This window comes from Schistocerca piceifrons, chromosome 7 (genome assembly GCF_021461385.2).
Source record: "Schistocerca piceifrons isolate TAMUIC-IGC-003096 chromosome 7, iqSchPice1.1, whole genome shotgun sequence".
NCBI lineage: Eukaryota > Metazoa > Arthropoda > Insecta > Orthoptera > Acrididae > Schistocerca > Schistocerca piceifrons.
The window spans coordinates 419,591,722-419,606,005 of NC_060144.1; the positions used below are offsets into that span (position 1 = coordinate 419,591,722).

At 40.8% G+C, this 14,284-nt stretch overlaps 1 protein-coding gene across 1 annotated transcript in view; it reads left to right on the forward strand.

Moving 5' to 3' along the window:
* The window catches only part of LOC124805754 (myrosinase 1-like), a 59,918-nt gene that overhangs the window by 44,598 nt on the left and 1,036 nt on the right, over window positions 1-14,284 (forward strand). The window contains exons 9-10 of the mRNA XM_047266322.1: window positions 3,405-3,539; window positions 5,925-6,031. Of these exons, the coding sequence (XP_047122278.1) occupies window positions 3,405-3,539; window positions 5,925-6,031 (242 nt within the window). The remainder of the gene's footprint in view (window positions 1-3,404; window positions 3,540-5,924; window positions 6,032-14,284) is intronic.

The window sequence follows — 14,284 nt, forward strand, 5'->3', positions numbered from 1 at the left end:
GTGCATTTCCATGGCATCAACCACAGTTTGGCCTACTAGAATTTAAAACTGGGCTTTGATTGCTTAGCAAGTTTGGCTTCACGTCGTTAATGATACTTTCAACTCCTGAGGCGCCTCCTAATTTGGAAGCAACGGTGCACCGTTGTGGATCGCATTCCGTTTCCCTTATCTCCTAACATAGAACTCCCCGACCGATCATTTGAGGCACTCCATCAGAGGCAAGGTAGCAATCCTTGTAGGGGATCAGATATGCGATAGAATATTTCCTCGGTAACAAAAAGAATTACATTGAAGAAGTAACTATGATACATAGATGTCAGACGGTTGGTGATCAAAGACTAGTTCAAGCATTCTCAAATTAGATTGTTTTAAAAAAGAAACAATTCCTTCTTAAGACAAAATAAAGGACTGGTGCATCAGAATGCTTTTCGAAAAGCTATTTCTTCGACGGGATGCAGTTGTTGTTATGAGATTTGGAAATACCGTCAAGATCTAGACTCCCGTACGAAAGGAGAAGAGTGGGTTTTTCTTTAGCACCACCGCACTGTCACAACAGGTGAAGTAAAGGATCAACAACTAGCCACGGAAATGGATTACTGGAGTGGAAGTGCTGGTGCCTCAGAATTAGAACTCATCTCTCACCGACACAGTACCTAAAACCTTCAGGCAACAAAACTAAAACAGAAGAAGGAAAACATTTTGCCGAAATAGCAGCTAGAGGGTCTAAAACAAGCAGTAATATGAACAAAGGGAGACAGATTACCAGTAACCAACGCTTTAGATGTGTTTTGTGTTGGTCGCTCTATGTGTTAACCATTGAGGCACATCCAACACAACAGGCACCATCACCAACTAGTGAAATAAAAAACATCAGGTAAATAGCAAGGGAGTCATGTTAATGAATTTGGGTGACTGAGTCAAAAATAGAATTGATACTCGTATATCGTAAATCTTTGAGCGTAGCATCTCAGGTTTTCACTAAATTACCAACCAATAAACTTACCAAATAATTAAACTCCTACCAACAAGTCAAACATAATTTTTAAAAGCTTTGTTACCTCTTCCCAACGTGAAACATACCCATAACGTTCAACTAAACCTAAAAAAAAAAATGCACCAAGAATTCATTGAGTGCCACAAAGCATTTGCTGAAATGAGTGTGCGGAATAGCCTAATAAATGTCAACGTGAATCAAAATTACGTAAAGGTCTTGAACTATACTTACAAGAGACCTTCGATGAGTGCCAGAGAAGGTGAAAATTTCATACCTACAACACCATACTATCGATGAAGTTCACCAGGGAGATAAGGTAGTTCTATTACGTCATCGAAGCTATGACAGATGCAAAGATTTCAGATGCGATGATGAAATCGATGGCAAAGAATCGAATCACATTCGATTCACGGCCAAATGTGTACTCGTAACGAAGAAGCTAACAGAGCAGTCGCTGATCCTCATACACGTTCCAGTAACAGGTGTTTGGTAGTTTCAGGAACTCAACCTACTTACTCTTGTTTTTAGGTCACCGTTTCGGCCTACTACAGGTACGCCTTTATTCTTCAGTATCCAGGTTGTTGGTTTGCCTCTATTAAAATATCCTGTTAGTGATATATCATAAGACGCACGTAAGTCTTAAAACGAGATGCAGATCTTTTAGTGTGAGCGGGAGAAAGATTTCCTTGTAAATAACAGATTTCAGCTATGAGTTGTCCTTTTTAAATTTTATTGGCAGATATAGATTTCAGCTAGAAACTAGCCATTCTCACTGCACTAACATTTTTGATCAAGCACGTAATGCCTGTTGGTCGGGCTTCATCCACAGTTCATTGAATGACCAATGAACTGTAGATGAAGCCTGACCAACGGGCATTACGTGCATTGATCAAAGATGATAGTGCATTGAGAATGGCTAGTTTGTAGCTCAAATCTATATCTGCCAATTAAATAGAAAAAGTACGACTGATAGCTGAAATCTATTATTTCCAATTCAATATAACAGTTGATGAGTGGAACAGCCTTCTGAATGGAAGGTAACCTGATGGGAAAGATTTCCTGCCTGATTCGCAGTGAATGACGGTGCCACCGCAGTTCTGTGTGTTTTATCTGTGGTCTTACAGAACGAAATAAATTTTTGACGATGTCACGTCAATAGATACTTCTTGCTGTACTCATCGCTCTTCGTTTATCACTTTCCATTGGTTATTAATATTCTTCGCCCAGTTACACAAAATTTTTCTTTGGTGTGATGAATGGAAGCTACGAAAAATGTAATTTAATGCTGATGAGTAGTAACAACAAGTCCATAATGTTCAAATACAGTGTTGCTAATGTCCTGCTTGGCACTGTCATATCAAGGCGTAACGATGTAAGGCGATATGACACGGAATGAGCATGTGAGGCTTGTGGTAGTGAAGATGAATGGTCGACTTCAGTTTATTCTGAGAATTTTGGGAAAGTGTGGTTCATCTGTAAAGGAGACCGCATGTACGACGATGGTACGACTTATTCTTGAATTCTGCTTGAGTGTTTGGGATCCTCCCCGGCTCAGATTAGAGGAAGACATCGAAGTAATTCAGAGGCGGGCTGTTGGGTTTGTTACTGGTAGGCTCGAGCAAAACGCAAGTATTCGGAGATGCTTCGGGAACTTAAATGGGAATCCCTGCACGAAAGGCGACGTTCTTTTCGAGGGAAAGTACTGAGAAAATTTAGAGAACCGACATTTGAAGCTGACTACAGAACCATTCTACTGCCACAGACGTATGTTTCGCGTAAGGACCGTGGAGACAAGATGAGAGAAAGTAATCTTCATACGGTGGCATATAGACATTCGTTCTTCCCTCTTTTTGTCTGCGAGTGGGACAGCAAAAGAAATGACTAGTACTGGTACAGTGTACCCTACGCCACGCGCCGCACGGTAGCTTGCAGAGAGTATGTTCGGATGCAGTTGGAGGAACCTGACAAGAAAGAGGAATTTTTGTGTCGTAGACTGTTTGTTACAGTTCCTCGAAGCACTGAAAGACCGGAAGAAAAACATAAGCTGACATTTCACCCCTGCTGTAGGCCCAAAATAAGAAATACTTGTAGGAAACCAGAGCAGTAATTTGCTTATATTGTCATCTGCAGTATCATTTAGCCCTATTTTCCGTCTGTCAGCTTGGAACGACTTGTATCTAAGCTTCTCTGCTGCAGTATGTAACTTTGTACTATCTTAATTAGGGAAGTGTACTGCCGTTGTAAAATTACGGATTATTTAACTTACTGATGCTTCATTTATTTCTCCAGTTTCTGTTTTAACTTGGCTTAAACTTTTGTGAATAGTACTCACATTATCATCTAAGCGCCAGAAATAACATATTTCCCATTTACACCTGTTTTTCATTTCGCATTACGTTACTAATTACAGGTGGTGCCATGGGGATTCCGAAAGGTGCTGAACTGGGTGTCCACAGAGTACGCAGGATATCCCATCATTGTAACGGAGAATGGTTACCCCGACTATGGAGAACTCGATGACCAAGAGCGCATCAACTATTATGGCGTAAGTATACAACGCCTGAATTCTCTGTTAAAAGTAGACTCAGCATCGATTTATCTCGGTAAAAAATGTATCACATTGTGTCTGTTTTAATGAATCTTACTTTTTTTTCCTGTGCAGTAAGGCAGTATTAACTAATTAGGCAGAAATTGAGTATATCTACCGGTATGGCACTTACGCTGCCTAGGAAGCACACATGCAACAATTAAAACAATGAGCGTCGAAAAGTAGCTCTATGATAAAGTAGACCTATTGGACAGAAATAGCCGTCAGTGATAAGAGAATCACAGTGGATCCACAAATTTCCTGTGAAAAAATGTCTGGAAGAAAGGTCACGTAACGTTAGCAAGTGACAGGAAAATTAAATGTGGAAACAGACTTACAATCTCAACGGACAAATATTTGAGAATCATCGGAAGACTGAAATGGAAAGCAGAGGAACAATTGTATATACTTGTTTGAAAAATAACACTGGATTTATATTAACGACATAGTAGACAATCTCAGTAGCCGTCTTAGATTGTACGCAGATGATGCTGTCATTAACCGTCCTGTAAAGTCATCAAATGACCGAAACGAATTGCAAAATGATTTAGATAATATATCTGCATGGTGTCAAAAGTGCCAATTGACCCTGAATAAAGAAAAGTGTGAAGCTATTCACTTGAGTACTAAAAGAAATCCGCTAAATATCGATTACGCGACAAGTCACACAAATCTGAAGGCTGTAAATTCAACTAAATACTTAGGGATTACAATTCAAGTACCCTACATTAGAACGATCACATAGACAATGTTGTGGGTAGAGCCAACCAAAGATTGCGATTCATTGGCAGAACACTTAGAAGGTCAACAGGTCCACTAAAGAGACTGCTTACACCACGCTTGTCCGCCCTATTCTGGAGTACTGTTGTGCAGCGTGGCACCCGTATCAGGTGGGAGTGACGGATGACATCGAAAAAGTACAAAGAAGGGCAGCTCGTTTTGTATTATCACGAAGTAGGGGAGACAGTGGTACCGACATGATCCGTTGAATTGGAGTGTCAACCATTAAAACAAAGGCATTTGTCGTTGCGACGGGATCTTCTCATGAAATTTTAATTACCGTTTTTCTCCTCCGATTGCGAAAACATTCAGTTGGCACCCACCTACACAGGGAGAAATAGTCATCGCGGTAAAATAAGAGAAATTAAGGCTCGCACAGAAAATTTAAGTGCTCGTTTTTCTCGCAGCCGTTCGAGAGTGGAACGGTAGAGAGACGGCTGGAAGGTGGTTCATTGAACCCTTTGCCAGGCACTTTATTGTGAATAGCAGAGTAATAACGTACATGTAGATGTAGAAAACATAATGCTTCGGACTCAATGAGTAGAATAGGATCCTGCAACCAGCTTCACGTTTAGTGAAAGCACATGCCTGAGTGTCAGCTCACCTTTGTAATTCATAGCGCAGTTTAACAGGCGAAATTAATAAAAGAAAGCTATGGAATGCAAACACCATACGAAAGACGTGACTACAAGATCTTGCCTATGAGCAAGTATTTCGAATACATGAAGCGTTCTCGGCAACAACTGCAAACACGCAGTTCCACATCTGACATTTGACCTCTCAGAACAAGTGAGTTTCAAAGCTGTCCACGAGCCAGCGCTTTTTTAACTAACAGTGCAGCGATTGCCTGAAAGCGCCCAAGAATGTCAAAGGTGACCATACTTCCTCTACAACATCTCAGTGAGAGACTAGTTTGCTTGTTGCTGAAAGCAAATTATCGTAAAACTGGAAGTACTCATTTACTCAGCACCTTCGAAAGTCACTACTACATATGAAATTTTTCTCTGAAAACTTGATCTGCAAAATTACAAGTTTTTTCGTATCTTTACGTACTTAAATTACTTTGTATTTTGCTTACAAATTGAATAATGGCTTTATTGAGAAGTTTACTCAAATTATGATATTTTAAGGTGTAACAGGTCATCATGTGAAGTAGTTAGAACAAAGTATGACACTAAGTTAAAGTATCTTATTTATTGTATCAAAAATAAAGCCTCTAAGCTGATACAATTACACAAAATTATTATTTTATGAATAAAAACTGTATTACAGATACGAAGTTTTTATCATATTGTTAACTACCACAACGTTGGCTGCCTTGTGTAACTAACTGACTACTTTTGTAGGGCAATGATGTCAGAAAGTTTCCTTTAATCATTAGCTGTTTATAAGACGCTCACGGCCAGCTGTGAATGAACTCTCATGCAAGCGTCAGTAGCGTCCGTAACTTAAAAAGTGCCGAATATTCATCGCAAAGGCCCACGTTGTGAGGGATAGCTTAGTTCACAGTCAGTCTCCAGTTAGTCTATAACTGTTTGAGATATTTTACTGTTTTTGTTTCAGAGTTATCTGGCTGAAATGCTTAAAGCTGTCAACGAAGATGGAGTGAATGTATTTGGGTACATGACATGGAGCATCATCGACAACCTAGAATGGACTGCTGGATTCTCGTAAGTCACATAATATTCAATTTGTTGAATCATGTGCAGTTTCTGAAATTTTAGACCAGCTGTATGTATGATAAGCGCTTTGAGCATTTGGCATGTATATAGCCACGATTAGCTCCTTTCGATAATTTCGTTCACAACATGCAATTTGTAGAACGACGATCTTATAGCTGAACTAAAGTTATGAATTGTGAAGAAATTTCATAAATTTCATGCAGCTGAAAGATCGTCACCAATGTCTGATTCTTCACACATATTTAAAAATAAGTAATAGAAGCCTCGATGGGCAAACGTCAAGTACCTTTTCTGCCTTGAACCCCTTTGGAGGGAATCCAAGTAAAATTGTCGGTGATGGAGTCGAACGTACGCAGTAACAAGTATGGAAGTTTGTGTCGGTTGTGGAAGTGTGCTCAGATAGCTGAAGTTATGAAGGCCACGGCTGGCGACAAATGAGAAATCCAGGTTCGAGTCCGGGTTCGGGGCAAATTGTTGTGTGTTACTATAGGTTTATGTTCATACCTAATGCAGCTAATGTCACAAATATTCCGCAGTTGTGAATAAATTTTACAAACTCTTATATACTCGATAACTGTGTAGAAATAAAATAGACTGATGTACAAAACTCTTGGGATACATCCTGATATCTTGAGGACTTCCTTCATCCCTGTGTAGTGCAGCAACTCGATTTGGCAGGAACTCAACGAGTCGTTGAAAGTCCCCTACTGGAATATTGAGCAATGCTGCCTATGTAGCCGTCCATAACTGCGAAAGTATTTCTGGTGCATGATTTTGTGCGCGAATTGGCCTGTCGATTATGTCCCATAAATATTTGACGGGTAGCCACATCATGCGCTCGAATTATACAGAATGTTCTTCAAACCAATCGTGAACAATTCTGGTCTGTTGATACAGCGCATCGAAATCCGTAAAAATTCCTTCGTTGTTTCGGAACATGAAGTATACCGATGACGGCAGATAATCTCCAGGTAGTCGAATATAAGTATTTCCAGTGACTGATCAATTCAGTTGGACCAGATGATCCAGTCCAGTCAGTCTAAAAACACCCCGCACCATTGTGGAGAGCCATCAGCCTGCACAGTGCCTTGTTGACAACTTCGATTGATGCCTTTGTCGGGTGGGCGCCGCACTCGAATCCTGTCATCGGCTCTCACCAACTGACACCGGTACTAATGTGACTAGGCAGCGGTTTTCACAGTCGTTTAGAGTCCAACCGATATGGTCACGAGCCCTGGAGAGGCCCCACAGGCGATGCTGAGCTGGTAGCATAGGCACTAGCCTCAGTCGCCTGCTGTCATAGCCCATTAACGCCTAATTTCATCTCACTGTCGTAACGAACACGTCAGTCTTACGACGCACATTGATTTCTGCTGTTATTTCATGCGGTGTTGCTTTCCTGTTAGCACTGACAACTCTTTGCAAACGCCGCTGCGCTCCGTTGTTAAGTAAAGGCCGTCGGCCACTGCGTTGGCCATGGTGAGAGATAATACCTGAAATTTGCTGTTAACGGCACACTCTTTACGCTGTGGATCTCGGAATACAGAATTTCCTAACAGTTTCCGAAATGGAATGTCCCATGCGTCTAGCATCGCGTCCAAAGATTGTTCATTCTCGTCGCGCGGCCATTATCACCACGGAGTCCTTTTCACACGAATCACCAGAGTATAAATGACAGCTCCGCCAATACAATGCCCATTTATAACTTGTGTACGCGTTACTGGCGCCGTGGTCTCAGGGCATAGGATCGTATTCGGTAAAAGTAACAAGGTGGCTACAGAAGTGTTGATTGCACAATGGACCATTTGTAAGTTCCGACCAGTACTATTAACCTCGCCGTTGAACTCTCTTAAGGCTCACACACTCACACACACACAAACGAAATACAATCACACACCCTTAGAAACGTTAGAAAGTCCTGAAAAATATTTTGTAAAATGTCAATGGGAGGGACAACAGGTTCGTCTGGTATTCGTGGATTGATGGAAGCTTTCGATTGCTGTCGTGATGTAGTCTTTCAGCCCGAAGACAAGTTTGATGCACTGCTCCCCGCTACTTCATCCTGTGCGAGCCTCTTCATCTCTGCGTTAGTACGACAACATTCCTGAACCTGCCTGCTGTATTCAAACCCCGTTCCTCCTTCATAATCTTTACCCTCCAAACTTCCTCAACTTCTTTCCGTTACCAGACTGACAATTAATTGACATCTCAGGATTTGTGTTATTAAACGATGCCACCATTTAGTGATATTGTGCCAGAAATTTTGTTTCTTTTCCCAATTCGATTCAGAATCTCCATATTAGTTATTCGTCTTACCTGTCTAATTTTCAACACTATTCTGCAGCATGACACTTCAAAAGGTTATGTTCTCTACCTGTCTGAGCGTTTTTTTTTTTTTTTTTTTGCTATACAAGGATACACTCCAGATAAATGTCTTCAAAAAATTCTTCCTAACAATTATATCTACATGCGAGTTTAACAGATTCCTCTTTTACAGACTCGATTTCAACAAGTTAGTCTTTTACAGAAACGGTTTTCTACCTATTGCTAGTTGGCAGTTTATGTTCTTTCTACTTTGCCCATAGTCAGTTACTTTTCTCTCCTAACAGCAAAACCCAACCACCACCTGTACTGTGTCAATTCTTAATATAATCCTCTCAGCATCGTTTGATTTAAATCAATTACATTCCATTACCCTTGTTTTTATTATTGCTGTCATTCATCGTGTAACCTCTTTCTCAAGAGTATATCCATTCCGTTCAAATACTCATGTAAAACTATTGCCGCCTATGACAGAATTACAATGTTATCGGTACGCCGCCAAGTTTTATTTTTCCTCCCTGATATTTGATTCCTTTTCGAAATGCCTCCTTGGTTTCCATTAATGTTTGCTGAATGTATAGAGAGAATAACATCCGGTGGAGGCTACAGCCATGTCAAACCCACTCTCAGTGCTTGTCTTCCTGCTTCTCTTTCATGCCCTTCCACTCTTACAAATGCAGTCAAGTTTCTATAAAACTTGTAATTAACTTATCGCTCCCGGCATTTTATCACTGCTACCTTCAAAATTTGAATGAGATTATTCTAATTTTTATTTTCAAAGACCTTATGTAAATCTAGTAATGGTATAATCTTGGAACAACAACAAATATTCTCCAATTTTTGCTTCTACCTGGTTTTCCTTTCTTCTGCAAGCAATTCGTGTCCTATCTCGAACGTCTTAAGTTAGTATGTCTCACACCATATCTGCCAATGTACCAGATTCCGTTTTACTCAATTAGTACGGATTCTGAATTGAAAGATGACTCAGGAAGGAGATTCCACATACCTGTCAGTCCCATGTTCGTTGAAATACTGTCAGCCTCTATTTTAGTTAACATACCGAAAAAAAGTAGTACAAATAAACAATGTAGTCGTAGACTAGACGAGTTTCCGTATTGAACGCAGATGGATGCTAAAGCCACATATAGAAACTGGCCCCCAGTGCTTATGGATGAACAAATAGTTTTCAGAATTTCTGGGAAAAATGCTTTACAGTTACCAGTTCTGAGCTGTGGATGTCAGATCGATTGTTTTAGTGCATACCTCATTAATAACAAATAAGAAATGAAGAGATACATCTTGAGAATATGTGGGAGAAACACCTGGAGTATAAAACGTAATTTTCACAAACTAAAATTGAGGTGAGTGGGGCATGCAGATACAGGAATCTGAATTAGATGTACCAGGGTGCTCTTAGCTGGATTCCAAGTAGTGAAAAAGGATCGAGACGACGACCTGTGAATCGTGGGTTATTGACATTAGAAAAGATGTAGGTGCAATATGGATGCGTGTATCTGAAGACCCTAATGAATTCTTTAAGCTTCAGTTAATGATAAAGAAATCGTTAAATTGTCGGCTATAGGTCGCTGTGTCAGTATTAAATATTAAATATCTCTATAATGATTTAGATGTAGTTGCTGGAAGAGACAAATCAGTTCTTTTCGTGTTGACTAGTTTATACAGTGAAGAGCCAAAGAAACTGGTATAGGCATGCGTATGCAAATACAGAGATATGTAGAAAGGCTTAAAAGCGAGGGTGGCAACATTAAGAGTACAACAGGAATTCCATTGTTAATTGTAGAGGAGAGAGCGGACTACCGGAGAAAATACATTGAAAGTCTCTATGAGGGAGAAAATTTTTCAGTGTGATAGAAGAAGAAACAGGAGTCGATTTAGAAGAGGTATGGCATCCAGTATTAGAATCACAATTTAAAAGAGCTTTGGAAGGCTTAAGATCAAATAAGGCAGAAGGGATCGACAGCATTCTATAGAATTTCTAAAGTCATTGGGGGAAGTAGCAACAAAACGACTATTTACGTTGGTATGTAGAATCTAGATCTGGTGAGATTCCATCTGGCTTTGGGAAAAATATCATCCACACAATTCCGAAGACTGCAAGAGCTGACAAGTGCGAGAGAATTATCAATCAGCTTAACCACTCATGCATCCAAGTTGCTGACAAGAATAATATACAGAAGAATGGAAAAGAAAATTGAGGATGTGCTAGATAACGATCAGTTTAGCTTTAGAAGAGGTAAAGGCACGAGAGAGGCAACTCTGACATTGCGGCTGATGATAGAAGTAAGACTAAAGAAAAATCAAGACATGTTCATAAGATTTGTCGATCTGGAAAAATCGTTTAACAATGTAAAATGGTGCAAGATCTTCTAAATTCTGAGAAAAATAGAGGTAAGCTATGGGGAGAGACGGTTAATAAACAATATGTCTAAGAGCTAAGAGGGACTAATAAGAATGTACGACCAAGAACCAAGTGCTCTGATTAAAAAGGGTGTAAGACAGGGATGTATTCTTACGTCCCTACTGTTCAATCTATACGTTGAAAAGCACTGATGGACACAAAAAAAGAGGGAAGAGTGGGATCAAAATTTAAGGTGAAAGGATATCAATGGTACGATTCACTGATGACATTGTTATCCTGAGTGAAAGTGAGGAAGAATTACATGATCTGCTGAATGGAATGAACGATATAATGATTACAAAATATGTATTGAGACTGAATCGAAGAAAGACGAAAGTAATGAGAAGCAGCAGAAATAAGGAAAAATCGAGAAACTTAACATCAAGATTGATGGTCACGAAGTAGATGAGGTTAAGGAGTTATGCTACCTAGGCAGTATAGTAACCAAGGACGGACGGAGCAAGGAGGACATCAAAAGCACACTAGCAATGGCAAAATGGGCAATCTTGGCCAAGAGAAGTCTACTAGTAACAAACATACGCCGTATTTTGAGGAAGAAGTTTCTGAGAATGTACGTCTGGAGTACAGCGTTGTATGACAGTGAAACATCGAGTGTTGTAAAACCGAAACAGAAGAGAATCGAAGAATTTGAAAGGTGCTGCTACAGACGAATTTTGAAAATTAAGTGGACTGACAAGGTAAGAAATGGGAGGTTCTGCGCATATTCGGAGAGGAAAGAAACATGTGGAGAACACTGATAAGGAGAAGGGATAGGATGATAGGACATCTTTTACGACATGAGGGAATGACATCCATTGTAATAGAGGGAGCTGTAGGGGACGGAAACTGTAGAGGAAGACGGAGATTAGAATACATCCAGCAAATAACTGAGAACGTATGGTAGAAATGCAGCTCTGAAGGAAAAGGTTGGCCCAGGAGAGAAATTCGTGCTGGGCCACATCAAACCGGTCAGAAGGCTGATCACCCAAAAAATAAATGAATAAATAAATAAAAAATAAAAATAAAATTCTAAACACGTAGAATTCGACGCTGCTGTCGGCAACGCCTATATAAGACAAAGAGTGTCTGGCGCAGTTCTTAGGTCGGTTACTGCTACTACAATGGCAGGTTATCAGGATATAATTGAGCTTGAACGTGGTGCTATAGTCGGCGCACGAGCAATAGCACACAGTATTCCGAGGTAGCGATGAAGTGGGGACTCCATGTACGTCATTTCACGAGTGTACCGCCAATGTCAGGAATCTGATAAAACATCAAATCGCCGACATCGCTGCTGCTAGAAAATGATCTTGCAAGAACGAGACCAACGACGACTGAAGAGAATCGTTCAACGTGACTAAGTTCAACCTTTCCGCAAATTGCTGCAGATTTCAGTGCTGGGCCATCAACAAGTGTCAGCATGCGAACCGTTCAACCGTTCATCGATGTGGAACTTCAGAGTGTACCCTTGATGACTGCACGGCACAAAGCTTTGCGACTTGCCTGGGTCCATCAACACCGACGTTTGACTGGTGTCTGGTCGGAGGTTTCCAATTGCATCGAGCAGATGGACGTGTACGAGTACGTCAGCAGGTGACTGTCCGAGCTGGTGGAAGCTCTGTAATAGAGTGGAGCGTGTGCAGTTGGAGTGATATGTGATCCCTGATTCGTCTACATACGACTCTGACAAGTGACACGTACGTATGCATACTGTCTGATCACCTGCATCAATTCATGTCCATTGAGCATTCTGACGGAACTGAGCAAATCCAGAAGGACAATGCAAGATCCCTCACTTCCATAATTGCTACAGAGTGGCTCCAGGAACACTTCTGAATTTAAACCCCTCCACTGGCCACCAGTTTCCCCAGACATGAATATCACTGCGGATGTCTGTGATGCCTTGCAACGCACTAGTTGGAAGAGATGTCCAGTCCCTCGTACTCTTTCGGATGTATGGACAGACCTGTAGGATTCATGGTGTCGGTTTCCTCCAGCGCAACTCTAGAGATTAGTCGAGTCCATGCCACATCGTGTTGAGGCATTTCTGCGTGCTCTCGGAGGCCCTAGACGATATTAGGGAGGTGCAGCATTTCTTTTGCTCTTCGGTGAACAACGATGGTGCGAAACTTGATACTCTGCTTACAGGATTGTAATTTATGGCCGAAAGTGGTACAGATCAGTCTCCAGCATCTTACCAGGAAACGTTATACATGCTGAAATGTCTAAAAAGTAATATCATATTTTCGCGATGTCCACTATCGATACCACAAATGAATTTGAATGTCCCACAGACAAGCTTACACACTCCTTTATCCAGTGACCCCACCTCCCACCTGATCTTTACTCGGAGCTACAGACTGTATCAACTTCCCCCTACTCTCAAATATAATAGTCTTTTTCCAAAACATAGTAAGGCGTTTTAAAATCCATATCAGCCAGTACCTTGATTAGTCTGTTATATCTAGTTGTGAAGCTGAGCGTCAGTGCTCTCACAGTTAAGCAGTCATTTTCCTTATTCCGTCTACTCTATGATTTTGTTTTACGTAATCACCTCAGGAAGCCCTTAGACGCAAATGAGGTATGTGATAGAGGCTATTGAACTGAACTCCGCCATCAGGCACTGAATATTCCAGGACTTATCTTCGCCGAGCAGCCTCATTTGGATACGGTGTGAAACGGCGTTGATTATTTGACAATCATCCCGCTCAGCCGCTTCCCACTCAGGAGCTCCTGAACTGGCCTCTCCAGCCCAAGTTCGCCTTGTTTCCTGATCGGAACGGTGACCTTTATATCTGAATAACTGATTAAAATCTGTCTTGGTCATACATAACTTTATTGAAATTGATTACCTGCTTCAGCTTTGCAGCCATCATCATATCTACCACAGCAGCGACAGGTAGTTCCGTAGGCATTATACGCCACCATGAGAAATATAGGGAATTGAACCTGGACCCTTCATATGAAAGAAACGCTGACTGCTCTACTTTTATTATAGAGTACGTGTTATTTCTACGTATGTGAACCATTTTCAGTTTTTTATGTCAGTGTATCGTTGGAATCTACAGCCATTCGCTGCACCGAGAGTGTGCACACTTGTGAATGTATGAGGACATGTTACATAACTACCAGTGTATGTGTAATGGAGTTGTCCAGAATCACACACCACAGTCATCACACTACTGAGATCAGCGCCTCACCCCTCAAAATTGTTAGAGGAACAGTCTCAAGTTGCGTAGGTAGTTTATTTATTGAAGACATGTTCTGGATGGCTTGTCATTTTTATTAAAACATCCATGATCGTAAGTACTGCATTGTAGCCAGACGTGCATGTGAGTTACTGGCCGAAAACCATATAACCGCTGCAATGCACATGAACATCACTGAACCTCAAAACTTTTTGAGATACATTAGTGTGTCGACACTACATTGTATATTGCCAATTTTATTTGTTTTTTTGGCCAGTAGCTTTTTGTAAAACTTGTGTGCAAGGATGATTT